The sequence below is a fragment of the Rattus rattus genome, chromosome 17 (genome assembly GCF_011064425.1).
Source record: "Rattus rattus isolate New Zealand chromosome 17, Rrattus_CSIRO_v1, whole genome shotgun sequence".
Classification (NCBI taxonomy): Eukaryota; Metazoa; Chordata; class Mammalia; order Rodentia; family Muridae; genus Rattus; species Rattus rattus.
The window spans coordinates 26516836-26544464 of NC_046170.1; the positions used below are offsets into that span (position 1 = coordinate 26516836).

A 27629-nucleotide genomic window follows, 5' to 3' on the forward strand; every position below is an offset into this window, starting at 1 on the left:
AGAGGCCAAAAGAGGACATCAGATCCCTGGAACTAAGTTACTGACAATTGGGAACCACGACATGGGTACTGTGAATGGAACGGTCTCCTCTGGAACAAGTTAGAACATTTATGTAGCCAATCAAAGTCTTTAAATCATCTGAGTAGTTTTAATACTTTCACCATCACCAAATGTAAAGTAAAATCTCCATTTAACTCTAGATTTTTTTTATTCTCTTTCATCTTTTAAAATAATTTAAAACGGGTTTTTTCCTTGTTGTGAACATGTTTCTGGATTTTGAATTCTACCCTTGAAGGAAGTTCCTGGAGTCTGTTTCTGCCTGGGGCACCCTTTTCAGGAGAATAGATCTGTTTGTCTTGTTGCTACAGTTTCTTTCTGCACACTTCCCATAAGCGGTGCCTTTGTACAGATGAAGCCCATCTGTGGGTGTGTGTGTGGGGGTGTCAGTGAGCAGTTGAAGTAGAATGACTAACTTAGTTAATACATAACTACACCATTCTGACCCCTCCACCTTCCCGTTGAAGCCTACATGACTGTAGCATACTGGGTTGCCAAGAGCCCATTGATACAAAGAATTTCCTGTGCATTGTTTGACTCTTTCAAGAAGATACTTATCTCTGCTCCTTATTTGTACATCACTGCTCTCTGAAGAGATGGAAAAAACCCATAGTTTTGCCAGTTGATGTATGAGTTAGGACGTTGGTACCTCTGGTCCTCTTCTTTCTTCTCTTTCCCATTTAAAACCTTTCTGTATAAATGCTTATGCAGATTTGACCATCAGGAAAAAGTAATCAGTTTTCAAAAGTTGTTCCACTGTCAAATCTTTCTCATTCATCCACAGCTTATAAAAAGCAAGTGGGAGGTTTATTAAGATTAACTGGGACCGAGGTATATAGCTCAGTTAGTAGAATGCTTGCCTCGTATGCCTGATGACCGGCTGTACTTAAACTGTGATCCCAGCACTCTGGAGGTGGAAGCAGGAGCATCAGAAGTTCAAGGCCAGCCAAACGAACAAAGACATTTAAGGCATTTATTATTATGTAGTTAGCAGCTTCCAGTTATATTCCTGTAGGATTAGTTTACATTTTTAACTAGTGGGCTGTCTAATCTATCTGGACCCTGAAGCAGTATAGTTAGTTAACTAGTGGGCTGTCTAATCCATGGGGATGCGTTTTGAATGGCTAACTGGACTCTGAAGCAGTGTAGTTAGTAATGAACTGTTTGCCAGCCCATTGCCTTAAGCACTGTTACCTTAGTAGTAGAAATGTTTGTAAGGGGGCTAGAGAGATGCTTTAGCAATTAAACGTGTGCAGCTCTTGTAGATCCCAGAGTCCCCGAGTTCCCAGCATCCATGTGAGGTAGCTCACAGCCACCTGAACCTCCATTTCCCGGGATTCTGACTCCTTAGGCAGCTGCATGCCTCTGTACAGACATGCTCATATACACATCATTTAAAAATTTTAAAAGAAATATTTGGAGGTAAGATGTTTTTGCAGCATCTTTGAGACATTCTTGAGAGACTACTGGTACCAACAACATGTCTGGGCTACATTTCTCCTATCTATTTTAACTTCTGTGTGTTTAATACCTTGTCTCACGGGAGTCTTGTCAGGGTCTCACTGAAGCCTGTCAGAGTATGCATTCAGTCTGCTTCTGAGTCACTCTCTTAGGTTGTCCATGTGATAAAGCAATAAGGTGCCCTGAAACAAAATCAGGAAGGGGCCTGGCAATGTAGCTGGCCAGCAGGGTTCAGGGTCACCTCTTGGTTGCGTTACCTTACAAGAGGGTGACGAAGTGGCGGTCGTTAGCCGTCGGTAGAAGAGTGGGTCCTGACATGTAGACACCAGTAGGTGAACCCATCCAGGGACTACCCTGCATTCCTGCCCAGTGACTACTTGTGACCGGCCTGCCTGACAAGCCCCATCAGGACAGAGGATGGCTGAAGCCTTTGTGCTCTGCACTGCTGTCCCTGCACCTCAGCTTTCATGGGCCATTTACCATCCTCTCTGCTGCGTAGGAAATCACAGGTGCTCAGTCGTGAAACTAAGAAGGAAGGAGCAGTACGTAAGACTTGAAAACAAGAAAGCAGTGGAGAATCTTTTGTTCTCCTCAGCCTAGAATGAATAGGATCCTAGTTCTTCACCCAGGCTGTTGAGTGGAAATTCGTGTCTGTCCATGAATAAAGGCCCTCACTCCCATTGTGCCCTGCGTTTATTACTGCTTTCAAGACTTAGGCACTGCCTCTCTCCTGCCTGTGCCTTATAAAGTTAAACAAAGAAATATGAAGATTATAAGGACCTTGAAATGTCAGAGATGTGGAGCAGTCAGCTGGCCACGTTCATGCCCTTTTGTTTTAGAACGGAAGTTCCTGCCGTTCTTAATGGGGAGCCAAGTAAATGTCCCTGTGTCAGGAGAAGGAAAGAGACTCTGCCTGGGAACCGGAGTCAGCTTGGTGGCCTGGGAGCAGCCTCTTTTCAAGTTTACTTTTGTGATTTGTGACACAAGACTAGAGCTTTTTTTTTTTTTTTTTTTTTTTAAAAGCTACCTCAAAATCTTAGTTGCTTACAGGAGGGTAAAGAGCATCCTGGCCTTTGCAGCGAACTCGGCTTGAGGAGCGCACAGCATTGGCTCACGGCTGCCTAGGCTGCACCGCACCTGTGTGCTCTACATGACGCTCCCCTTATCTGCAGCTGTGTGGAAAGGGAAGGAGAATGAAATTGGAAAAAAAGTGATTTCCCCTGAGCCTCAGGAGCAGTCAAGGCCACAAAGTAATTGTTAATAGATCAAAATTTACCCATGTTTTTTTAAAGGACGAAATCCGTCAAAAGTTAATTACATTTAAATTGTTTAATTTTCTAAATGGCTTTTAAAGAGGAAATCCTGCCTGTTAGATACACCATGCTGGGCTGATTTTCTCGTGACCTTGACAGAATTGCAGTGTTGACTCTGGGACACATGGCAACAAGTCAGTTTATCACAGCAAGGACAGAGTAGCAGGTGACAGATCAGATCTTATCATATCTCCTGTTTGCCCCTTTGTATCAGCAGGAGCAGACTGCAGTGTCACATGGCCCCACAGCCCTGTGCCTGGCCTAAACTAATGGGAATGGAGCCTGAGGAAAAGTTCTTGTTCTTTTTTGCAGTGACTCTGACTCAGTCATGTGAAACACTATGGTTTTGACTATTTGACACTGTTAATTGGGCAAGTCCAAAACAGGGTTAACTCTTCTACTTTCTTCGTACTGTGGGCTTAATATTTTACCTACCAAAGTACTTTTCTCTGTATGAAGTTGTTCAAACAAATTTAAATTCTTCCATAATTTTCTTGAACATAGAACTTAGTAAGGTGGTTGCTGACTTCAGGGGAAGACAGAGTTACAGATAGCCGGGTGATATTACAATTTCATGAAGTAAAAGCCCTTTGTAGGCTGTAACAGACGAGCTGGCCCAGGCTTCATTGTGTTCACCTGTCTGGGCTGTTGGGAAATGGCCAACTCCTCTAGCCTCAGTTTCCAGGAATGTCCTATGCTGTGACTGATGTCTGCACGGAGTACTTCCTGAAAGTAGGAGTGGGAAATTTGAAAGTTGTTCTTCATGAAACCCATAAGACCTGCATATCGTCAAGGAGACCAGAAGAAAACAGCGAATGTTTGCCTATGGCGGGTTGGGGGCATTTGTGCCCCATTGTCCAAAAACAAGGTCTGGGAAGGTTTAGAGGCTGGTGACTCCAGGAAGATGCCGTGAAGCCATGGGAGCATCGCACATCTAGGTTAAGGAAACAAAGAACTGAAAGCCCTTTTCTGGGTAGGATAAATGTGGTTTGTTGCTTAAGCAGATAACAGTGAGTACTTGTGGGTATCTTAGGGCCTCAGATTTTAATTTAGTTGAATGAGTTGGCCAGTAGGTACAAATACTGAGCATATAACCCATCCTCCCAAGCTTCTAATGGGAATAGTGGTTTTGTTTTTGTTTTTTAAGTAGGTTAACAGGTGTCTAGATATGATTTAGCTTTTTTTGAAAATCCTTGTGTGTGTGCAAAAGAATGTGCAAATGCAAGAGCTGGAGAGAGAGTTCCAAGCACTGACTGATCTTCCAGAGGACAAGAATATTTCCCAGCACCCACATGGCAGCTCACAACTGTCTGTAACTCCAAGATCTGACACTGTCACACAGATATATATGCAGGCAAAACAACAATGCACATAAAAAATGAATAAATTATTTTAAAAAGAGAATGTGCAAATATAAGAGTCATGCTGAATACCAATATATTGACACAGTTAAATTTTTTCTTCAAAAAAGGAAAATTACTGAGCTTAATTTTTTTATTGTATTTTTTAAATTTACATTTCAAATGTTATGCCCTTTCCTGGTTTCCTATCCAAACCCCCTATACTATCCCCCTCCTCCTTCTTCTATGAGGGTGTTCTCCCACCCATCCACGCACCCCTTTCTACCTCCTGCCCTGACATTCTCCTACACTGGGGGCGGGTGTCAAGTCTTGGCAGGACCAAGGACTTCTCCTCCCTTTGGTGCCCAACAAGGCCATCCTCTGCTACATACGCAGCTGGAGCCATGGGTCAGTCCATGTGTACTCTTTGGATGGTGGTTTAGTCCCTGGGAGCTCTGGTTGGTTGGCATTGTTGTTCTTACAGGGTTGCAAACCCCTTCAGCTTCTTTAATTCGTTCCCCAACTCCTCCAATGGGACCCACATTCTCAGTTCAGTGCTTGGCTGTGAGCATTTGCCTCTGTATTTGTCATGCTCTGGCTGAGCCTCTCAGCAGACAGCTATATCAGGCTCCTGTCAGCATGCACTTCTTGGCATCAGCAATGTTGTCTGGGTTTGGTGACTGTATGTATATGAGCTGGATCCCTAGGTGGGACAGCCTCTGGATGGCCATTCTGGATGGTCTCTGTTCCAACTTTGTCCCTGTATTGACTCCTATGAATATTTTTGTTCGCCCTTCTAAGAAGGACTGAAGCATCTGCACTTTGTCCTTCTTCTTGAGGTTTGTAGATTGTATCTTGGGTAATCCAAGCTTTTGGACTAATATCCACTTATCATTGAGTGTATATCATGTGTGATTTTTTTGTGATTGGGTTACCTCACTCAGGATGATATTTTCTAGTTCCATCCATTTGCCTATAAATTTCATGAAGTCACTGTTTTTAATAGCTGAGTAGTACTCCATTGTGTAAATGTACCACATTTTCTGTATCGATTCCTCTGTTGAGGGATGTCTGGGTTCTTTCCAGCTTCTGGCTATTATAAATAAGGCTGCTATGAACATAGTGGAGCATGTGTCCTTTTTATATGTTGGTGTATCTTTTAGGTATATGCTCAGGAGTGGTATAGCTGGGTCCTCAGGTCCAATTTTTGGAGAACCTTCAGGCTGATTTCCAGAGTGGTTGTACCAGCTTGCAATCCCACCAACAATAGAGGAGTGTTCCTCTTTCTCCACATCCTTGCCAGCATCTGTTGACATCTGAGTTTTTTTATCTTAGCCATTCTGACTGGTGTGAGGTGGAATCTCAGGGTTGTTTTAATCTGCATTTCCCTGATGACTAAGGATATTGAACATTTCTTTAGGTGCTTCTCAGCCATTTGATATTCCTCAGTTGAGAATTCTTTGTTTAGCTCTGTACCCCATTTTTAATAGAGTTATTTGATTCTGTGGAGTCTAACTTCTTGAGTTCTTTGTATATATTGGATATTAGCCCTCTATTGGATGTAGGATTGATAAAGATCTTTTTCTAATCTGTTGGTTGCCATTTTGTCCTAATGACAATGTCTTTTGCCATACAGATGCTTTGCAATTTTATAAAGTCCTATTTGTCTATTATTGGTCTTAAAGCATAAGCCATTGGTGTTCTGTTTAGGAAATTTCCCCGTGTGCCCATATGTGGACACTCTTCCCCACTTTCTCTTCTATTAGTTTGAGTGTATCTGGTTTTATGTCAAGGTCCTTGATCCACTTGGATTTGAGCTTTGTACAAGGAGATAAGAATAGATCAATTTGTATTCTTCTACATACTGACCTCCAGTTGAACCAGCACCTTTTGTTGAAAATGCTGTCCTTTTTCAACTGGATAGTTTTAGCTTCTTTATCAAAGATCAGGTGACCATAGGTGTGTGGGTTCATTTCTGGGTCTTCAATTCTATTCCATGATCTACCTGCCTGTCTCTGTACCAATACCATGCAAATTTTATCACTATTGCTCTGTGATACAGCTTGAGGTTAGGGATGGTGATTTCCCCAGAAGTTCTTTTATTGTTGAGAATAGTTTTTGCTATCCTGGGTTTTTTGTTATTCCAAATGAATTTGCAAATTGACCTTTCTAACTTTATGAAGAATTGACTTGGGATTTTGATGGGAATTGCGTTGAATCTGTAGATTGCTTTTGGCAAAATGGCCATTTCTATTATATTAATCCTGCCAATCCATGAGCATGGGAGATCTTTCCATCTTCTGAGATCTTCAATTTCTTTCTTCAGAGATTTAAGTTCTCATACAGATCTTTTACTTGCTTGGTTAGAGTCACACCAAGGTATTTTATATTACTTGGGACTATTATGAAAGGTGTCATTTCCCTAATTTCTTCCTCAGCTTGTTTATTCTTTGAGTAGAGAAAGGCTACTGATTTGTTTGAGTTAATTTTATATCCAGCCACTTTGCTGAAGTTGTTTATCAGGTTTTGGAGTTTTCTGGTGGAATTTTTGTGGTCACTTAAATATATTATCATATCATCGGCAAATGGTGATATTTGACTTCTTCCTTTCCAATTTGTATCCCTTTGACCTCCTTTTGTTGTCTAATTGCTCCGGCTAGGACTTCAAATACTATATTGAATAGGTAGGGAGAGCATGGGCAGCCTTGTCTAGTCCCTGATTTTAATGGGATTGCTTCAAGTTTCTCTCCATTTAGTTTGATGTTGGCTACTGGTTTGCTGTATATTGCTTTTACTATTTTTAGGTATGGGCCTTGAATTCCTGATCTTTCCAATATTTTTAACATGAAGTGCTGTTGAATTTTGTCAAATGCTTTCTCAGCATCTAATGAGATGATCATGTGGTTTTTTTCTTTGAGTTTGTTTATATAGTGGATCATGTTGGTGGATTTCTATATAATGAACCATCCCTGTGTCCCTGCGATGAAGCCTACTTGATTAAGATGGATGATTGTTTTGATGTGTTCTTGGATTCAGTTTGCGATAATTTTATTGAGTATTTTCACATTGATATTCATAGGGGAAATTGATCCGAAGTTCTCTTTTTTTGTTGGATTTTTTTTTAAAGATTTATTTATTTTATGTATATGAACACACTGTAGCTGTCTTCAGACACACCAGAAGAGGGCATCGGATCCCATTACAGATGGTTGTGAGCCACCATGTATGTGGTTGCTGGGAATTGAACTCAGGACCTCTGAAAGAGCAGTCAATGCTCTTAACCATTGAGCCATCTCTGCAGCCCTCTTTGTTGGGTCTTTGTATGTTTTAGATATAAGTTCACTTGTGGCTTCATAGAAGGAATTGGGTAGTGTTCTTTCTGTTTCTATTGTGTAGAATAGTTTGGACAGTATTGGTTATTAGGTCTTCTATGAATGTCTGATAGAATTCTGGTCCTGGAATTTTTTTTCGTTGGGAGAGTTTTAATGACTTCTTCTATTTCTTTAGGAGTTATGGTGTTGTTTAGATGGTTTATCTGATCTTGATTTAAATTTGGAACCTGGTATCTGTCTAGAAATTGTCCATTTCATTCAGATTTTCCAGTTTTGTTGAGTATGGGCTTTTGTAGTAGGGGATCTGATGATTGTTTTGAATTTCCTCGGTTTCTGTTGTTATGTCTCCCTTTTCATTTCTGATTTTGTTAATTTGGATACTGTCTCTGTGCCCTCTGGTTAGTCTGGCTAAGGGTTTATCTATCTTGTTGATTTTCTCAAATAACCAGTTCCTGGTTTTGATGATTCTTTGAATAGTTCTTTTTGTTTCTGCTTGGTTGATTTCAGCCCTAAGTTTATTTCCTGTCGTCTATTCCTTTTGGGTGTATTTGCTTCTTTTTGTTCTAGAGCTTTAAGATGTGCTGTCAAGCTGCTAGTGTATGCTCTCTCCAGTTTCTTTTTGGAGGCACTCAGAGCTATGAGTTTTCCTCATAGCACTGCTTTCATTGTGTCCCATAAGTTTGGGTATGTTGTTCCTTCATTTTCATTAAATTCCAAAAAGTCTTTAATTTCTTTATTTCTTCCTTTACCAAGTTATCATTGAGTAGAGCCTTATTCAGCTTCCATGTGTATGTGGGCTTTCTGTCATTTTTGTTGTTATTGAAGACCAGCCTTAGTCCATGGTGATCTGATAGGATGCATGGGATTGGTTCAATCTTCTTGTATCTGTTGAGGCCTGTTTTGTGACCATGTATATGGTCAGTTTTGGAGAAGATACCATGAGGTACTGAGAAGAAGGTATATTCTTTTGTTTTAGGATGAAATCTTCTATAGATACCTGTTAAATCCATTTGGTTTATAACTTCTGTTAGTTTTTCTGTGTCTCTGTTTAGTTTCTGTTTCCACGATCTGTCCATTGCCGATAATGGGGTGTTGAAGTCTCCCACTATATTTTGTGAGCTACATATTTTGTGAGGTACAATGTATACTTTGCTTTAGTAAGGTTTCTTTTATGAATGTGGGTGTCCTTGCACTTGAAACATAGACACTCAGGATTGAGAGTTCATCTTCTTGGATTTTTCCTTTGATGAATATGAAGTGTCCTTCCTTATCTTTTCTGATAACTTTTGGTTGAAAGTCAGTTTTATTTGATATTAGAGTAGATACTCCAGCTTGCTTTTGGGAACCATTTGCTTGGAAAATTTTTTTCTGGCCTTTTATTCTGAGGTAGTATCTGTCTTTGTCACTGAGGTGTGTTTCCTGTATGCAGCAAAATGCTGGGTCCTCTTTCTGTAAACAGTCTGTTGGTCTATGTCTTTTTATTGGGGAATTGAGTCCATTGGTGTTGAGAGATATTAGGGACCGATGATTGTTATTTTTGTTGTTAGAGGTAGAATTATGTTTATGTGGCTATCTTCTTTTGGGTTAGTTGAAATTAGATTACTTTCTTACTTTTTCTAGGGTATAGTTTCCTTCCTTGTGTTGGAGTTTTCCATCTATTATCCCTTGTAGGACTGGATTTGTGGAAAGATATTGTGTAAATTTGGTTTTGTCACAGAATATCTTGGTTTCTCCATTTATGTTAATTGAGAGTTTTGTGTTTTGCACTTTCTTTGATGGTTGTGTCAATGTTTTCTATGGTATCTTCTGCCCCCGAGATTCTCTCTTCTATCTCTTGTATTCTGTTGGTAATACTTGCATTTATAACTCCTAATCTCTTTCCTAGGTTTTCTATCTCCAGGGTTTTCTCCCTTTGTGATTTCTTTATTGTTTCTATTTCCATTTTTAGATCCTGAATGGTTTTTCACCTGTTTGGTTGTGTTTTCCTGTAATTCTTTAAGGGATTCTTGTCTTTTTTTCTTTAAGGGCTTCTACCTATTTACATGTGTTGTCCTGTATTTCTTTAAGGGAGTTATTTATGTCCTTCTTAAAGTCCTCTAACATCATCATGATTCATGATTTTAAATCAAAATCTTGCTTTTCTGGTGTGTTGGGGTATCCAGGGCTTGCTGTGGTGGGGACCTGCGTTCTGATGATGCCAAGTGGCCTTGGTTTATGTTGTTTAGGTTCTTGCCCTTGCCTCTCACCATTTGCTTAGCTCTGATGTTAGGTGGTCTTGCTGTCTCTGACAGTGGCTTGACCTTCCTGTAAGCCTGTGTGTTAGCACTCCTGGAGACCCGTTTTCTCCCAGCAGGATCTAGGTACAGGCACAGGGTCAGCTCCGGGCGCAGACAGAAACTGGAAGGATCCTGCTCCAGACTGCTCCCCAGTTCCTGTGTCCAGAGGGCTCCAGGCAGGTTCCTCTTGGACCAGGAATGTGAGCAGAAGTAATGGTCTCACCTGTGCTCTTAGGATTGTCTGCACTTCTGAGAATCCAGCTCTCTCCCCATAGGATCTGGCCACAGAGAGCTGTGGCACAGGGTCAGCTCTGGGCACAGTTGGAAACCAGAAGCATTTTTTTTTTTAAAGTAAATGTTGCCTTTAAAGTTAACTTGGAGCTAGGCAGTAGTGGTGCATTCCTTTAATCCCAGCATTCGGGAGGCAGAGACATGTGGACCTTTGAGATTGAGGACAGCTTGGTCTACAGAATGAGTTCCAGAACCTCTGGGGTTACACAGGGAGACCTCATCTCAAAACAAAACAAAAAGCATAATAAATAAATAAATAAATAAATAAATAAATAAATAAATAAATAAATAAAGTAAGTAAGTAAGTAAGTAAGTAAGTTAGTTAGTTAGTTAATTTGGAAGCTGCTTTACTAATATGTGCCTTAAGTCAAGATTAAAATATTTTAGGAGACTGGAGAGGTGGCTAGGTGGTTAAGAGTACCTGCTGCTCTTACAGACGACACAAATTCAGTTCCCAACATCCACATGGTGGCTCACAACCACTTGTAACTCCAGCTCCAAAGAACCCAGCACCCTCTTCTGTACTCCATGGTGCACTTAAGCACACATGGACACTCATATACATAGAATTTTAAAATAGTAAAAAGAAGTCTTTAAAAAATAATGTACAAATATTAAGTTCCGATGTTTTGGCAAGTTTAACTTTTTGGGTTTTGTATTGTTAGATGTAGAACTGACATAGCAGGATGCTACAGTTTAAAGGGCAGGGAGTTTAACATCATGCCAGTCAGTGCCTGTGGCAGCAGGGAATAGAAGGCACCATCAATGGCTTTCATAGGAGTCAGTTTCCACCTGAGACCCAGTATAGCAGCAATTCCTCAACCCATGGGATCATTCAAGCCAGGTTTATTCCATCTTTCTGCCCTGCCACCTTCACCTTTCAGGCCTTATCTTCTGGTACCTTGTGTCACCGAGACCGTAGAGTTCTGGTGTCCTCCCTCCCAGAAGGCCTGCCTTCACACCTTGGTGTCCAGAACTGATCGGATGCCGTGCCTAAGACCATTTTAACACATAGAGCTGTATCCACCTTGATGTACTCAAACCAAGGGAGACCGCTTAAGTCACACAGGAGGGTAAACCTGGACAAAACTAAGAGTACTATTTCCAAGAAAGAATGGAAGCATGTCAGGAAAACACATGCAACAACATAGTACAGACTGAAATGTCCAAAGTAGGGGCTGGAGAGATGACATACTGCTCTTCTAGAGATCTTGAGTTCACGTCTCAGCACCCACATGGCAGCTCATAACCATCTATAACTATTGTCCCATGGAATCTGATGTCCTGTTCTGTTGTGTTAACATAATGAAGAAAAACTAAACAAATAAATCTTTTTTTAAAGGAAGGAAGCAAAGAAAGATCCAAATTAAGAATCCCTAATATAACCTCTTTTAATTCAGTGCCTATACTCAATTGTAGCCTGGAAGCCATTTCCTTAGACTGTGTGTATTCGTTTTGTCCTCCACAGAAACCTGGTCAGGGTAAATTCTACTTAGAGACTGGGACACATACCAGTACTCTTGAGACCCTAATCATGTGGCATGGTAGAATCAAGGGAGAGAAAAGATTGGTGAGCACCAACTAAAGCCCCAGAAAGTCTCTTAAGAAGACCAATTTTGAGCAAAGTTGTGACCGATCTCATGTATGTAAAAGAAGGCTGCAGGAGGGCCCAGAACCAGCTGGCCAGGGTGCAGCCGAGTCCTGAGTGCTGACCCACAGAGGCTTCAAGTTCTTGGGCATATGTGGGATGGGGTGGTGGGAAGTGCCCTTAAATGATTGCTTGGTTTGAAAGGAATTAGGAAGCTTAGGTAAGGGCCGGGTTTATACCAATCAAAGATATGCTGGGGCTGGAGAGATGGCTCAGTGGTTAAGAGCACTGACTGCTCTTCCAGAGGTCCTGAGTTCAATTCCCAGCAACCACCTGGTGGCTCACAACCACCTGTGATAGGATCCGATGCCCTCTTCTGGTGTGACTGAAGACAGCAACAGTGTACTCACATACATAAAAATAAATAAATCTTTTTTTTTTAAAGGATACATTGTACCTTTGTTAAGGTACTGTGTGCACTCTTAGACTATCATATGAATATTATGTATTCTGTTAATGCAGTTGAATGATAGGAGCGAGCTCTCTGTAGTCCATACTCTTCTTACTTCCTTACTCCTGTGGCTGTTCCTCCACCATCTTCATCTGAGAGCTTTTGATGGCTCTTGCTCCCAGCTTTCAACAAGCCCTCTTCTCTTTTCTACTTCATAGGGTTGGTTTCTGCTGACAGCTCTATTTGTAGTTTATTGTATTTTTTAAGATTTTAATTTTATTTTTAATTATGCTGGTATATGCACATTAGTGCAGGTCTCCACAGAGGCCAGAAAAGGTGTTGTTAGAGTCCCTGGGAGTAGAGGTACCAGCAACTGTGAGCCCCCTGAGGTGGGTACTGGGGTCTGAGCCCAGGTCCTTTGGAAGAGCAGTACACTTCTAACCACTGGGCCATCTCTCCAGCACTGTTGATGCTATATTTAAGAACATAATTGTGATATTGTTGGTGCTCAAGATTTGCTGGACCAGGGGCATGTGTGAGGCATTAGTTCAGTTATCATCCCCGCCAGTGGCACACCCCCCCCCCAAAAGAGTTGCTAATTGAATTGATGACAGACTCCTTAGTATTCGTCCTTCAGTTTTTCTCTTCTAGTAAATTTTGTTCCTTCTTTTATTGGATAATGAGAGCTATGTTTCCCTTTCTGACTTAGCTACCAGAAATTACTAAACTAAATTTTGAGTTCATTTGCACTAACTATACTTAACTTTGGATGTCTGCAGTCCTCATTTGCTGTAGAGTTGTAAAATATTCATTTTATGGCTGCAGATGTAGCTCAGTTGGTAAAGGTTGCTGAGCACACACAAAGCCCTGGGCTTGATCTCCAGCACCACCTAAGCTGGGCATGGCAGCACAGTTCTGTAATTCTGGCATTTGGAAGGAGGAAGCAGGAGGATCAGAAGTTCATCATCATTCTCAACTATTTAGGGAGTTTGAGGACAGCCTGGGCTGTTTGAAAACCCTGTCTCAAAATTTTATTTTAATAATGACTGGTTTCAATGTTGCCTGTTGTGAGTTGTCTCAAATCCTCAGTGTGAAGTGAGCAATGAACAATAGTGAGTTGGGCCTTGAGTGACAGCAAAGGGTCATTTCAGGGACACCGAGGTTAGGTTGGATGAAGTAACACTGGCTGAGGGCTGGAGAGGTGGCTCAGTGGTTAAGAGTACTGCTGCTCTTCCAGAGGATCTGAGTTCAATTCCCAGCACCCACATGATGGCTCACAGCTGTCTGTAACTCCAGTTCCAGGAGATCTAACGCCCTCTTCTGGCTTCTGTGAGCACAGCATGCATGTGCACAGATATCCATGCAGGCAAAATATCCTTCCCATAAAATAAGTTCATAGTGCTTATACTCCTGAAGATGACAGCTCTTAGTAGAGCTGGGCGGTGGTGAATGAGTGAATAATACCTCCTCTTCTTTCCTGGGACTCTTAGCTCTCATTCCCCCTTTAACGAAACCAAATGACTCACCAGCATGCAGATTTATAACCAGAAGTCCAGAACGATCTTGTCTCGGGGTTGGGGATTTAGCTCAGTGGTAGAGCGCTTGCCTAGCAAGTGCAAGGCCCTGGATTCGGTCCTCAGCTCCAAAAACAGAAAAAAAAAAAAAAAAAAAAAAAAGAAAGAAAGAAAGAAAGAAAGATCTTGTCTCACTGGCTCATCTCTACTCTGTCCAAAGAAATGAAGTGCATTCCCCAAGGTCACACTGCTAATTGGAACAGAGAACGCATGCCTGGATCTATATTACACTGTAGAATGCAGCAGCTCCTTTTTGCTCCAGAAAAGTCCCATGAGAGAAGTAGCCGAGTGTATGTTCTTTAGTTGCAAATATCTCAGATGCAATATATTATAATACCAAAATGTCAGGTAACTTGGGTTTGATCTCAGCCACATCCATTCTCTTGATTCTTTGAACAGCTTTTTGTAAGGTCTCATAAATCCAAGGTAGCCTTGAACTTGCTAGATAACCTCTTCCGAATGTGGGATTAAGGCCTCAACCACACTGAGTTTCAGTCAATTCTGGGGTCCAAGCCAGAGCTATGTGCATGCTGGGCGAGCACTTTCCCCTCTGAGCTCTGTCCCAGCCCTGAGTATGTTCTGTTTTCTATGCTGAAGACAGACTGTGGCAGAGTAAACACCGAGTCCACATCGATGTTAACAGGGAGGAGTGAGACACAGACCGGCATGGAGAGAGGGTATTAAGACCACGGATATGAGCACTTGTCTGTCTGCACCCACCATCTAATCTTTAGGCCTCTTAAAGGTAAAAGAATGCTTTAGTAATTTTTATATCTAAAGAACATTAGCGTATCTAACAGAAATCTTAGCGCGTAGCCCAGTGCACCTTGAAGCCAACTGTGGTATTCAAGCTGACTTTGAACACAGGAACTTTCTTCAGCCTCCCGAGTGCTTGAACCGGCATGAACCATTGTGCTGAGCTCCGAGTCGACTCTCAGTGGTTGTATATGTCCACTGCAAAGTGTAAGGCACCATGCCATCACTGCCCTGTTAACATCGACGTGGACTCGGTGTTTACTCTGCCACAGTCTGTCTTCAGCATAGAAAACAGAACATACTCAGGGCTGGGACAGAGCTCAGAGGGGAAAGTGCTCACCCAGCATGCACATAGCTCTGGCTTGGACCCCAGAATTGACTGAAACTCAGTGTGGTTGAGGCCTTAATCCCACATTCGGAAGAGGTTATCTAGCAAGTTCAAGGCCGTGGCAGTGTCTCTGTTTCCCCACTGAAGAGTTGAAATGCTAAAAGGATTTTGATATTTTTTTTCCTACAGGGGACATGGTCTCAAAGTACCGGGAACCTTTGATCCATACCTTCCTGCGGGGAGTGAAAGACCCAGATGGTGCACACAGGGCCAGCAGTTTATCCAACCTGGGGGAGCTGTGTCAGCGCCTGGACTTCCTGCTGGGCCCCGTGGTTCACGAGGTGCTGTATGCAGATTCTGTCTCTCCGTTTGTTTTGCACGAGACTGTGATGACGCAAGGGACCTTGCATCAGGAGATCTGTGGTCTTTTCCATTTGCTGCTGCCTTCCTCTGACTGGACAGACCAGTCATTTAACCTCTCTAGGCTGCCCATTCAGACTCCCCCTCCTCAACTTAGTTCATTTTAACATTTTATTTATTTTTAAATATTATACAAAGTGTTTCATTATGAGATTTTCACACAGAGGTGTTGCAGCTCCCAGAGGAGAGGATCCCAGCTGAGCTGAGGGGCTCAGGAGCCTCAGCCCACTTCTTCCCTTCAGTGCTTCATGGCTTCTGATGAGAGAGTTATACCAGACAGCAGACCTCATATTTATTAGAGAGGTGGAAGGACACATCCAGGGATGGAAGGCGCACATAGCAGGAACTCTCTCTGTTTAGGCTTTCTCAGGGGTGGAGCTTTCTACACAGAGCTTTCTAGTGTGAGGATTGGTGGGATTTCAAGTCCTGAGCTTGGGGAAACTCAGGGATTAGTGGGTTTTCCTGTTCAGGGATTGGTGTGATTTCATGCTCAAAACTTGGTGGGTTTCTGTGGAAGTTCAGAGATGGGTGGGTTTTTATATTTAGGGATTGGTGGCTTTTGTTCAGACTCTTCACCTAAAATTAGCATAATCTGGGGAGGGTCCTGTTAAGGAGATTGAGATGACCTTTGTGGCAGTTGCTTAGGCTAGACCGCCTTTGTGACATTAGGGAGGTCTGGAGAGGGGCCTGGCTGCTGGAGCTCCTCAGGCTTGGGCCTTGCCACTTCCTGCCTTGAGGGTTTACAAAGTTTTCAAAGGGAGTCCACAGCGGGGAAGGCACTTGAGTGGCACGAATATCCAACACTGCACCCAACACCTTCCCTACCTTTCACAGTCCGTTTTAGTTTCATGATTTACACACACACACACACACACACACACACACACACACACACACACGATTACAGGTAGATGAACATGTATACACATGTGCATGTACACATATATAAAAATAAAGCATTTTATTCAAATGTGAGAGAAATCATGCAGTGTTTATCTTTTTAAATGTGAGCTACTTCCTTCAAGATACCTTTCAGTTCAACTCATTTTCTCACCGTGTGAGTGTGTGTGTGTGTGTGTGAGTGTGTGTGTGAGAGAGTGTGTGTGTAAGTGTGTGTGTGAGTGTATGTGTGTGAGAGAGTGCGTGTGTGAGTGTGTGTGTGAGTGTGTGTGTGAGAGAGTGTGTGTGTGTGTGTGTGTGTGTGTGTGAGTGAGGAGTGTGTGTGGAGTGTGAGGTGTGTGTGGAGTGTGGGAATGTGTGTGGTGTGTGTGTGAGGTGTGTGTGTGTGGTGTGTGTGTGTGTGTATGTTGTGTGTGTGTGTGTGTGGAGTGTGTGTGTGTGTGAGAGAGTGTGTGTGTGTGTGTGTGTGTGTGTGTGTGTGTGTGTGTGTGTGTGTGTGTGTGTGTGTGTGTGTGTGTGTGGTGTGTGGTGTGGTGTGGGTGTGTGTGTGAGAGTTGGTGTGTGTGAGAGTGTGTGTGTGTGTGAGTGTGTGTGTGTGTGTGTGTGAGTGTGTGTGTGAGAGTGTGTGTGTGTGAGTGTGTGTGTGTGTGTGTGTGTGTGTGAGTGAGTGTGTGTAGTGTGTGTATATGTGTGTGTAAGACTGTATGTGTGAGTATGTGTGAGAGAGTGTGTGTGTGAGAGTGTGTGAATGTGTGTGAGTGTGTGTGTGTATGTGTGAGTGTGTATGTGAGTGTGTGTGGTGTGTATGAGTGTGTGTGTGCGAGTGTGTGTGTATGTGTGTGTGTATGTGTGAGTGTGTGTGTATGTATGAGTGTGTGTCTGTGAGTAGGTGTATGTGTGAGTGTATGTGTGTGTAGTTGTGTGTGTGTGTGTGTGTGTGTGTGTGTGTGTGTGTGTGTGTACTTGAGCCCGTCCCATTTCTTTTCCTCATTCATCTCTTAGGCGGGACCTACTTCCTAACTATTACGGACAGTACAGCAATCAGCATATATGTGCTAGTAGATCTATGGTAGGACACAGAGACTTTGAGGAGCCAATTAATTGTTGATTCCCTAATAATCTATATGCTTACTCTAATGATTTCTTAACCTTAACTTTCCCTTTTGTTTCTTTATTGAAAAATGTCTTTCACATTAAACATCCCTACTCTAAAATCCAAAATGTTGATGCCAATATGATCTCACAATTAGAAAATTCTCTATACCATGAAACTTGGTACAATTCATAAAATTATTTAAAATGCTGTATAGAGCCGGGCAATGGTGGCATATGCTTTTAATCCCGGCACTTGAGAGGCTGAGAGAGATAGATCTCTAGGTTTAAGGCCAGCCTGGTCTACATAGTGAGTTCTAGAACAGTCAGTGCTACACAGAGAATCCCAGTCTTGGAAAAACAATCAATCAAACAAACAAACAAACAAAAAGTTGTATAGAATTACCTTCTGACTAAGTGTCTAAAATTTATATGAAATATAATTAAATTTCATGTCCTACAAAAAATTTGAACTCTACAATAGTTTGGTCCCAAGCATTTTAGAAGAATGGACTTAGCCTATACAGTTAATTTCAGGTTCCATTTTCCTCGCCCTTGCATAAAAACAACTAGTGAATTGTTATAAAGATTCTGGTGTGGCTGACAAATTTGAAGAAGCTTTGAAGATAAGCTAGACTGACCTTTTCTTCATTCTCTGGGTCATCTGGGAGTCATTTCTAGTTACCCTAAAGTCTTAGACAAATACTCTTGATGGCCCTCCTTGGTCACACAGGCACCAAGTGGTCATCTCAGAGCTGCCAGGATCCATACCTGTTGTAAAATTCGAGGCCAGTCACTGAACATGGTGATCCCTGAACCCAAACTTGAAGACCAGCTTGCCTCCTCAATCCCTGGTTTATTCCCTTTCTCTTAAGGATGTCACAGCATAGAGCATAGTGAGCTATTGTCTATAACACCTAGGAAGTGTCAGATTTTGTTTCTCTTTTCATTATTGGAGACTCCTTGACATGTTGAAAGAAAACCAAATTGCTAAACCTTCTTGGGAATGGGAAACTGGGGCCCAGCTTGATCCTTTCCTGACTTGTTTCACTTGAGCAAATGATTTAGATTCTGATTTAGTGCCTTCTTTGTTGTTGTTTGTTTGTTGTTGCTGCTGCTTCGTTTAGGTTTTTTTTAACCTTGAAAATGCTATTAAAATACCCATGGTGTAGTCTGCTACAGTGTGATGAAGCGTTTGTGTCTCATGTAATGATCTATTCAATGGATTTTCTTGGAAGCTTGCTACATTCTCAAGCAGTTTTCTAAGACATCTCATTTTTCAAAATACACAACATTGCTTATATTCATAGAGATGCTATTCTAGAAAATAGACAGTAAAGAATTTCACGGTTGGGCTGGAGAGATGGCTCAGTGGTTAAGAGCACTGACTGCTCTTCCAGAGGTCCTGAGTTCAAATCCCAGCAACCACATGGTGGCTCACAACCATCTGTAATGAGATCAGATGCCTTCTTCTGGTGTGTCTGAAGACAGTGACAGTGTACTTATATAAATAAAATAAATAAATCTTAAAAAAAAAAAAAAAGGAAAGAAAACCAACCAAACAAAATTGTATTTAAAAAAAAAAAAAAAGAATTTCACGGTTGGACCAGTGAGATGGCTCAGAAGGTAAAGATGCTGTGCCAGAGTCTAATGATCTTTTAACCCCTGGACCCATGTGATAGAAGGAAAGGACTGACTCCCAATGTTAGCCACTGATCTAAGAGATGGTTTATTGTGGCTCACAGGCTCTCATGGTGGGGACTTTGAAGCAAGAACATGAGGTCACATTGCATCTGCAGACAGGAAAGCAGAAAGGCAGTGCTGGTGCTCAGCTGCCTGCTGTTTTTATTCAGTCTGGGACCCCAGCCTGCAATGGAGCCACCCTATGTAGAGTAGCTCCTCTCACCTCCATGAGAAGAGCATGCCTAGAGGTTTGTTTGCATTGTGATTCAAAATCTCATCAGGTTGACAATCAAGATTAGCCCTCACACCAGGTAGCTCTTACTGGGGAGGTGATGTTTGAAGCCAAGCATTTTGTCTTTCTGTGTTTAGGCCTTTCTTTAAGGAAGCTCTGGGTCCTTTGGGGGTAGGCTGGTGGTGACATTGATGTTGGTGAGCAGGTAGGCAGTGAAGAGTGGGGTCCCAGTGCCCTCAAGATGTCCAGGGCCTTCAGTGGGCCTTTTGTTAGGGACTGAAGAAAAAAGTCACTTTGCCTTCTGAGCCTGAGGCATCTAGTGGAAGACAGCCACCAATGACTCCATGGCAGACCCCAAGAGGTGCTGGAGCATCAGAGAAGTCCCTGGCTGTCTTAGGGTTTCTATTGCTGTGAAGAGACACCATGACACTGCAACTCTTAGAAAGGACAACATTTCATTGGGACTGGCTTACAGTTCAGAGGGCTAGCCCATTATTGTCACGGTGGGAAGCATCTATATGCAGGCAGACATGGTGCTGCAGGAGTGGCTGAGAGTTCTAAGGCTGGATTGGCAGGAAGCAGGAAGAGACAGGGAGACACTGGGCCTGATTTGAGCATCTGAAACCTCAAAGCCCACTTCTTGAGACCTGTAGTTTTTTACTGCATTTATTCCAAAACTTTTCCTGGTTATTAATAAGATGTAAGCATAAAAAGGGTATAACAAGATGTTGTCATCATTCTCCTCCTCCCCCTCCCTCACCTCTTTCTCTTACAGTGCTGAAGATCAAATCTAGGGCCTTGCACAAGCTAGCCAAACATTCTCCTACTGAGCTGCATCCCTGAACCCCAGAATTAGTCTTCATTCTCCTTCTCCTATCCTCTAGTTTCTATCATGTTCTTAGCATGTGGTGGGTACTGTGTTATCTAATCAATGACAACTGCATAGGACAGTAAGGCAATCTGGGAAGACTAGTTCCTGCAGGTTTGAAAGTAGTCACATTAGCATGCACTGAGTACCTTACGTATGTCAACCGATCTAGTGCTAACAGAGGAAACTGAGGCACAGAAAGACTGAACCAGTTGCCAAAGTATGCAGGGATCAGGTGGCAGGGCTGGGGTTGGAATGTGGACACTTGGTTCCAGGATTCACCCTCTTTACCATTTTCCTGTGTTGTCTCCCAATGTTTACAGCGGACTTGCAAGATTGCCTTTGTGCCTTAAAACTAAAGTGTTGCCATTTTAGAAAAGCCACAGGCAGGAAGGATCATGCAGCTCTTGCTTTAATAGAACCTGAATTGGGGAGGAAAAAAACAAAAAAACCTTCAGACAGCAATGTATTCCCTCTGATTTGAAAACCTAGTTCCTCCCATATAATTTCCGCCTGCTCCTCTTAGATGTTCTTCTCCTGTAGCATCCCACGCTCGCCTTGTCAGTGCCAAGCCAGCCACCTTAGGTGGACTGCAAGTTTGAACATGCTTGGAGACCTGCCAGGTTTAGAGTTTCATCCTCTAAGCCCTTCTTTAGGCAGACAGTTTTTGTGGTGCACACACACATATGTGTGTGTATGTGTGTGTGTGTGAGAGAGAGAGAAACAGAGACAGACAGACAGACAGACAGACAGACAGGCAGAGAGAGAGAGAGAGAGAGAGAGAGAGAGAGAGAGAGAGAGAGAGAGAGATAGGCAGAGAGAGACAGACAGGCAGAGAGACCGAGAAACAGATACATATGCAAGGCAAGTCTCTCCCACTGAGCTGTATTCCGAGCCATTGGATTTTTTAGGCTGCCACAGCTTTCAAGGTACTTGAATTACAAGTTTGCTCCACTCTGATGGCTCATCTCCATCGTCAGCTTGATAGGCTTTCCAGCCCCCTCTGGTTGTTTCTATGAGGGTATTTCCAGGAGATTTAGCTTAGAGAGGATAGTCCCCTCTCACGATCTTTGGCTGAACAAAAAGAGACAAAAAGAGAAGCGAGCTGAGTACCAGCTTTCATCTGTCCCTGCTTCCTGACTGCAGAGGGAGCAGGACCTTAGTCATCTTCTGCCATGCCGCCCCACTCTAATGGACTGTAGCCTCTCTTTTTCTGCGAGCCAAAATAAATAGGATGCTTCTGTCAAGTGTTTTGTCACAACAAAGGAAGTAACTAATACAGACAATTGATATCAAGAAGTGGGGCCTAAGCCTGACCACCCTGAGAAGGGCTTTCAAGATTCAGCTGCCAAGGTCCCACAGAGGCCACTACAACCAAATAGAAGAGGCATTCTTGATCTCAGGCTGGCAAGAGACTTGATGACATCATCCACAGGCATGCAAAATGCAAGTTGTCATGCAAGGATGCACCAAGGTTTCAGAAAGTCACTAAAGCCAAGCTGTGCATGGCAGGGTGGGATTCCCTGCAGCGAGAGCCTCACAGGCCCTCGGGCATTCTAAATTGAAATAGAAACCTACAATGTTGGAAATACAGGACTATGGGCTGTCCACCAAGGAAAACTCAGGCTCAGAGCAGACTCGTGTGCCATATTTGATGGAACTGGAGGTGGGAGCTTCCCAAGGCCCTTGGCACATACACGATGTCACTAAGGGTCCCAAGATGCCAATTGGAGAGCTAGGGTTTAGTTCTGTTCTGACAGGCTTCAGGTTTGCTTGGTATTTTCTGGCTAATTCCCTCAGTCTTCCCTATGGGAACATAAGTGTTTATGTTCTTGTATCTGAGACGGATGCTTTCCTTTGTGTTTTGTTTTATGGGGGTTCACAGTGAAGAGATTGCCTTGAGTAATGACTGAGACTCTGACCTTGAATGATGGTGGGACTGTTTCGACTTCAGAGAGTCTTGGGGATGAATTGACTTTGCCTTATGAGATGGCTGAGAGCCTTTGAGGACAAAAGGTGAACTATCCTGAGTTGAAAGCAATGTGCTTAGCCTGGCAGGTTTGCACAGGCCTTTAACCCAGCACCAGCAGGCAGAAGCAGGTGGGTCTCTGTGGATGGAGGTCTATTTGTAGTTAATCTTGCTGGGATTTATAATCCCCCAGAGACACACCCAGAGGGGTCAGTGAGGGTGTTTCTAGAGAGATTTAACTGGAAGAGAAGACTCACCCAGTGGGCTGGAGTCTCAGACTGAATGGAAAGAGAAGGGGGAGACAGAAGGTGAACATCTGCATTCATCTGTCTACGTCCTGGCTGTAGCTGCCTCATGTTCCTGTCTCCATGCCTTTCCACAGTGAGAGACTTTATTCCTTCTTAAGCTATGAGCCAAAATAAATCCTTATTCTCCAAGATGTTTTTGAAAGGTATTTGATCTCAACAATGAAAGAGATAACTAATGAAACACCACTTAGCTGCCAATTTTTGTTTGTTTAATTTTTAGTTTTTGTTTTTTAATGACAGAGTTTTTCTGAGTAGCCCTGGCTGTCTTGTCCTGGAACTCACTGTGTAGACCAGGCTGGCTTTGAATTCAGAAATCTGCCTGCCTCTGACTCCCAAGTGCTAGGATTAAAGACCTGCGACACCATCACCCAGCAGCTGCGGATTCTTTAGTAGGTCATTTTATTTAGTCATTCAGTAGACATATGAACACATAGTCTGTGCCAGTTGGGCCTATAGCCAAGCCATTGCTGAATGGTGAGAGCCAGATGTGAACACAGGAAGAAAATCTCTGTCCTCACAGATCCGACACTCTGGAGACCAGGTGTACAGAGTAGATAAATATTTCACACCACAACAGCAAGTCACTAGGAAGTTACACCTACTGAGATAAGAGGCAGTTAGTTGTTGGACACAAATGGCATGGACAAGCAAAGTGTTCCCCTGAGTGACATTTGAGCAAAGATGTGAGGAAAGAGGCTCTCTACGTACCTGGAGGATAGCATTCCGTATGGGGCCTTGAGAGAGGAGGGGGAAGAAAGCAGTAGGAGCCAGTGCTGAAAGGGTAGTGGGGAGTCTGCAGAGGGCTTTTCCTTTGTGTGAGATGAGGAGACAGAGCAGAAGAAATGCAGTGATCTGATTTGTTCCTGATCACTGTGACATCATCATTAATTGGATGGTTTATGTATTTACATTTCAAATGTTATCCCCTTTCCCGGTTCCCCCTCTCCCATCCCCCCTCCCCCTGCTTCTATGAGGATGCTTCCTCTCCCATCCACCCACTCCCACCTCAACACCCTGGCATTCCCCTACACTGAGGAAAAGAGCCTTCACAGGACCAAGAGCTTCAACTTTCTAACAAAGTAGGTTATGGATCTCCTCTTCCTAACCAGTATGACTTAGGGTCCCATCTTCAGCATCTAATGAGGCTTCTGAAACCTCCTGTGTGAGAGGTACGTAGCCTCCCGCACTGATAGAGAAGGAACTTAACTTGATGTTAAGAGGAACGTGCTGTCTCTCCACAATTCTCCTTCCTGGGCATTGGTCACATGCTTGGAACATTAGCGTATATAGAAAAAGGACTCTTTCTGTCAAGAAATCTCAGTAGAGTATAAAATGGAAGACAAGAAAAGGATTCAGTAGACCAAGCACAGAGGGCTAGCACAGAGCTGGGACCCTAAGTCATACTGGTTAGGAAGAGGAGATACATAACCTACTTTGTTAGAAAGTTGAAGCTCTTGGTCCTGTGAAGGCTCTTTTTCTCAGTGTGGGGAATGCCAGGGTGTTGAGGGGGAGGGGTGGATGGGAGGAAGCATCCTCCCTTAGAAGCAGGGGACGGGATGGGAGAGGGGAACCGGAAAAAAGGGACAACATTTGAAATGTAAATACATAAACTATCCAATTTAAAGAAAGAAAGAGAGAGAGAGAGAGAGAGAGAGAGAGAGAGAGAGAGAGAGAGAGAGAGAGAGAGAGAGTTGAACTCGCTGTTGAAACCTCCTCGGACACTCTTTCTCTGGGGACATCTGCCCCTCTCACTGTGGGATCTGACAAGAACTGTCCTAATTTGTCAGCGGTCCAGATTTGGGAGCATTCTGCATTTTATAAGGTGTTGGCTGGCAGGGAAGGAAGGAGTGAAGAGGTTCATCTTCATACTGGGAATCCAAGTTTTTCTTCTTTGTTGATGTCAAGATTTAGCCTGTTTAGAGTACATTGTCATTTTTTCCACAACTTCTTGTTCATGTTAAACACTGTGTCGGGTGAAGCCAAACCTTGATAGGCTCTTTCAGCTTCAACACACTGTGTGAAGTAATGAGATTTTAGTGCACCACAGGAAGAGGCCTGTCCTCAATCCAGCAAACACGGCGTGCCCCAGGCAAAGGCCTTTGAACAGTCTACTTAAGTAAAGTCCCTCATACTTGAGCTGGGAAGCCCGGTACCAGGTTACTGTTAGGAGTAGTTACTTTTCTATTGCTGTGATAAAACATGGCGAAGTTAACGTATGTGTGAAGGAGTTTATTTGGGCTTACCACTCAAGAGAGGTAGAGTCCATGACGGTGAGTGAAGGCATGGTGGCAGGAAGCTAAAGGCTTACATCTTTTCTTATCACTCTTTTTTCCTTTTTTTAAAAGACATGTCTCTCTATGTAGCCCTGGCTGTCGTAGAGCTTTCTGTGTAGACCAGGCTGGCCTTGAACTCACAGAGATATGCCTGTCTCTGCCTCCCAAAGTCCTGGGATCAAAGGCTTGTGCCAGCACATCCAGCAAGGCTCACATGTTGAACCATAAGCATAAAATAAAGAGAGCAACCTGGAAATGGGGCAAGCCTGCCCCACTGATGTACTTCCTCCAGCAAGGTCATACCTACTACTTAGGGTCCCCTAATGGCACTATCAGCTGGGGACCAAGTATTCAAATGCCAGAGTCTTTGGGGGCATTCTTATTCAAGCTCTAAGTTTATCATAAGTGTTTCCACCATCGGTGCAGTTTCATACGTGACAAGGTACCTGAGACGAGACACTGATACTCTGGGAACCCTGAAGAAGCTCAGGTAACCATCATCGCTTCTGGCAGATTGAGTAAGATGAGCTCATAGCCAATGTTGGTTTGTAGTTCACCAATGGACCTAGTTTCAGACACATTAGCACACTAACTGAATTTTAACTAAAAAAGCTTTGGGGATAGGAAAGAAGACAGCTGCGACATTGAAGCCATGTTTTCTTGGTTCATACCCCAACTCCAGTAGCTTCCCTCCTGGATTGTCCAAAGTCAGTTATTGGTAAATTTACCATTTTATTGTTTATGTTTGTACAGTCTTACCTACACTTGGTGTGGACCAGCTGTTTGGGGCGTGATGGTTTTCCATGATTCCACCTGTGAAGAGAAAGCCTTTGGTAGTATGTTCATTAGAATATGTACACTGACTCTCAGGCAAGTGTCATGGATTAATACAAAACAGATTTCTGTCCTATGGGAGAACTTAGAAGTGGAAAGTGAGACTATTATACCAATTCATAAATTATTAAAGACCTTACGTCATGTCTGTGGCTTACCGAGGCTTTTAGAGATGGAAGGCAGTGTTGAGTCTGTCCTTGGAGTTGGAGGTGAGAGACGACCCATGGAGTTAACTAGACATGGAGTTGTCTAGCCTGTCAGACTAGACAGGTAGAAGGTGACAACCTTGCAGTCCCCTGCTTCTAGTGTTAAACAGAAGTGGATGGCAGCAGCTTATAGGAAGCCGAGTGTGACCTGGGCGTAGGGGCCGGGCTTGAACAGAAGGAACTGTTTTGACCTTAAATGACACAAGGGCATACGAAGATCTCAGGGCCTTGACAAGCCTTTCCATATTCATAAGACGTGGTCACGGTAGTAGAGGTATTAAAGGATGTTCACGGGCCTTTGTGATCTTAGGTCCCAGACAGTGATTGTCCTGCTTGTGGCCTACCATTCCAGCCATCCCTATAGGAACACCGTTCTTTCCACTTTACCTTCAAGATACCATAGCGACTGAAGAATCAACTTTGAAGAGAAAGCCCTTTTCCAAACAGGATGCTTCTCCCTGGATATCCAAATGCTAGCTGAACAGTGAGAGCCAGGCTCGCACTGAGAACTGAGGCACAGGGAGACACCAGTAGGGTTCTAAAGGGGGAACCATGCTCTCCCAAACCGGAATCTCGGGTCTCAAGCTAGACCTTGAGAAGCGAGGCTCGTGACATTGCTCTGGGTTGGCTTCCTGTGTTATGAAACCAAGTAAGGAGAACTTTCATGTGTCTGGAAAGACACAGCCTAGCTGTAACTTGTTTCTCTGCCTTCAGTTCCTACCTTGTAAATACTAAGCTTGAAAGTAGAGGTAGCTATTACACTGTTGTCTCTTTGGAGGTGGCCCAAGGAATTCCTTTTAGGACTAAAATGCTTCTACCGTTAATGCCAGGGGCATGGAAGTTGCTCTTGCTGGCCTTGGACTTGGGAGTCCCAGGTCCAAAGCACAAGTAGCTTACTGGATCTTACTGAGCAGCAGCTCCCCATGGGTTCCCTTTCGAACTGCACGTTTATATAATGGATGCACAACTTGGTGGAATGCCAGCACATCACAGATGCAATTATACTTCAGAACAAGCCTTCTCCTTGTAATCTCTGCCATCACTGATTAATTAGACACTTTGAACTCTGCCCAACTGTTTGAAAGCTGTGAAAAATACAACCTGCATAGTTAAAATTTCTACACGGGCCCATTTCCTCATTGTGCTTCATTCCCCATCCTTTGAACATAATAAGTGTTTATACATGTTTTCTAATACACGATCTGGCGATTTTCTTATCATGGCTAGAATTCCCTCCACTGTTAGCCAAGAAGTACAAGCACACAATGAAAACTTAATAGCAAAACTATGTGAGAAGCCAATTGATTCATTTAGACAAACTCAGCTTGTTATTGCCATAGGACACAAAAACGTCATGTTTTTCCTTTTGGAACTTGCAGGGATGCCTCAGAAAAGCTTGTTGTTGTTGTTGTTGTTAATGACATCTCTTTATTAAAGTTTTACAGTATTTTTGTGATTGTGAGGAACAAGTGTAGGATAGTCTCTCCCTCTCCTCTTTTCTCTTCCTCCCTTCCCCTCCTCCCTCAGTTTCTCTCTCTTCTCTCAGTCTCTCCCTCCCTCTCCCTCCTCCCTCAGTCTCTCCCTCCTTTTTCAGTTTCCCCTTCCTCCCTCAGTCTCCCCTCCCTCCTCCCTCAGTCTCTCCCTCCTCTCTCAGTCTCTCCTTCCTCCCTCAGTCTCCCCTCCCCCAGTCTCTTCCCCCTTACCCTCCTCCCTCTGTCTCCCCCTCCTCCTCCTTCAGTCTCTCCCTCCTCTCTCAGTGTGTATGCCAGCTTCAGACTCAGGTCCTCATGCTTGTACAGCATGCAGTTTCCCCCGCCCCACACTATCTCATTTTTGTTACATGTGATCCTTAGCTATGTATATATGGCACCAGTGTGTGTGTGTGTGTGTGTGTGTGTGTGTGTGTGTGTGTGTGTGTGTGTGTGTGTGTAGATCAGAAGACAGTTTTCAGGGGTCACTTCTTTCCTTTCCCCTTTGTATGGTTTCAGAGATAAAGCTCGGGTTGCCAGGCTTGAGCAGCTCACACCTGTACCCTCTGAGCCATTTAACTGGCCCACATGATACCATGTTTTACAAC

At 43.3% G+C, this 27629-nt stretch overlaps 1 protein-coding gene across 1 annotated transcript in view; it reads left to right on the forward strand.

Moving 5' to 3' along the window:
* Tango6 (transport and golgi organization 6 homolog) overlaps positions 1-27629 on the forward strand; it is a 180310-nt gene that overhangs the window by 116356 nt on the left and 36325 nt on the right. The window contains exon 16 of the mRNA XM_032887797.1: positions 14957-15108. Within this exon, the coding sequence (XP_032743688.1) occupies positions 14957-15108 (152 nt within the window). The remainder of the gene's footprint in view (positions 1-14956; positions 15109-27629) is intronic.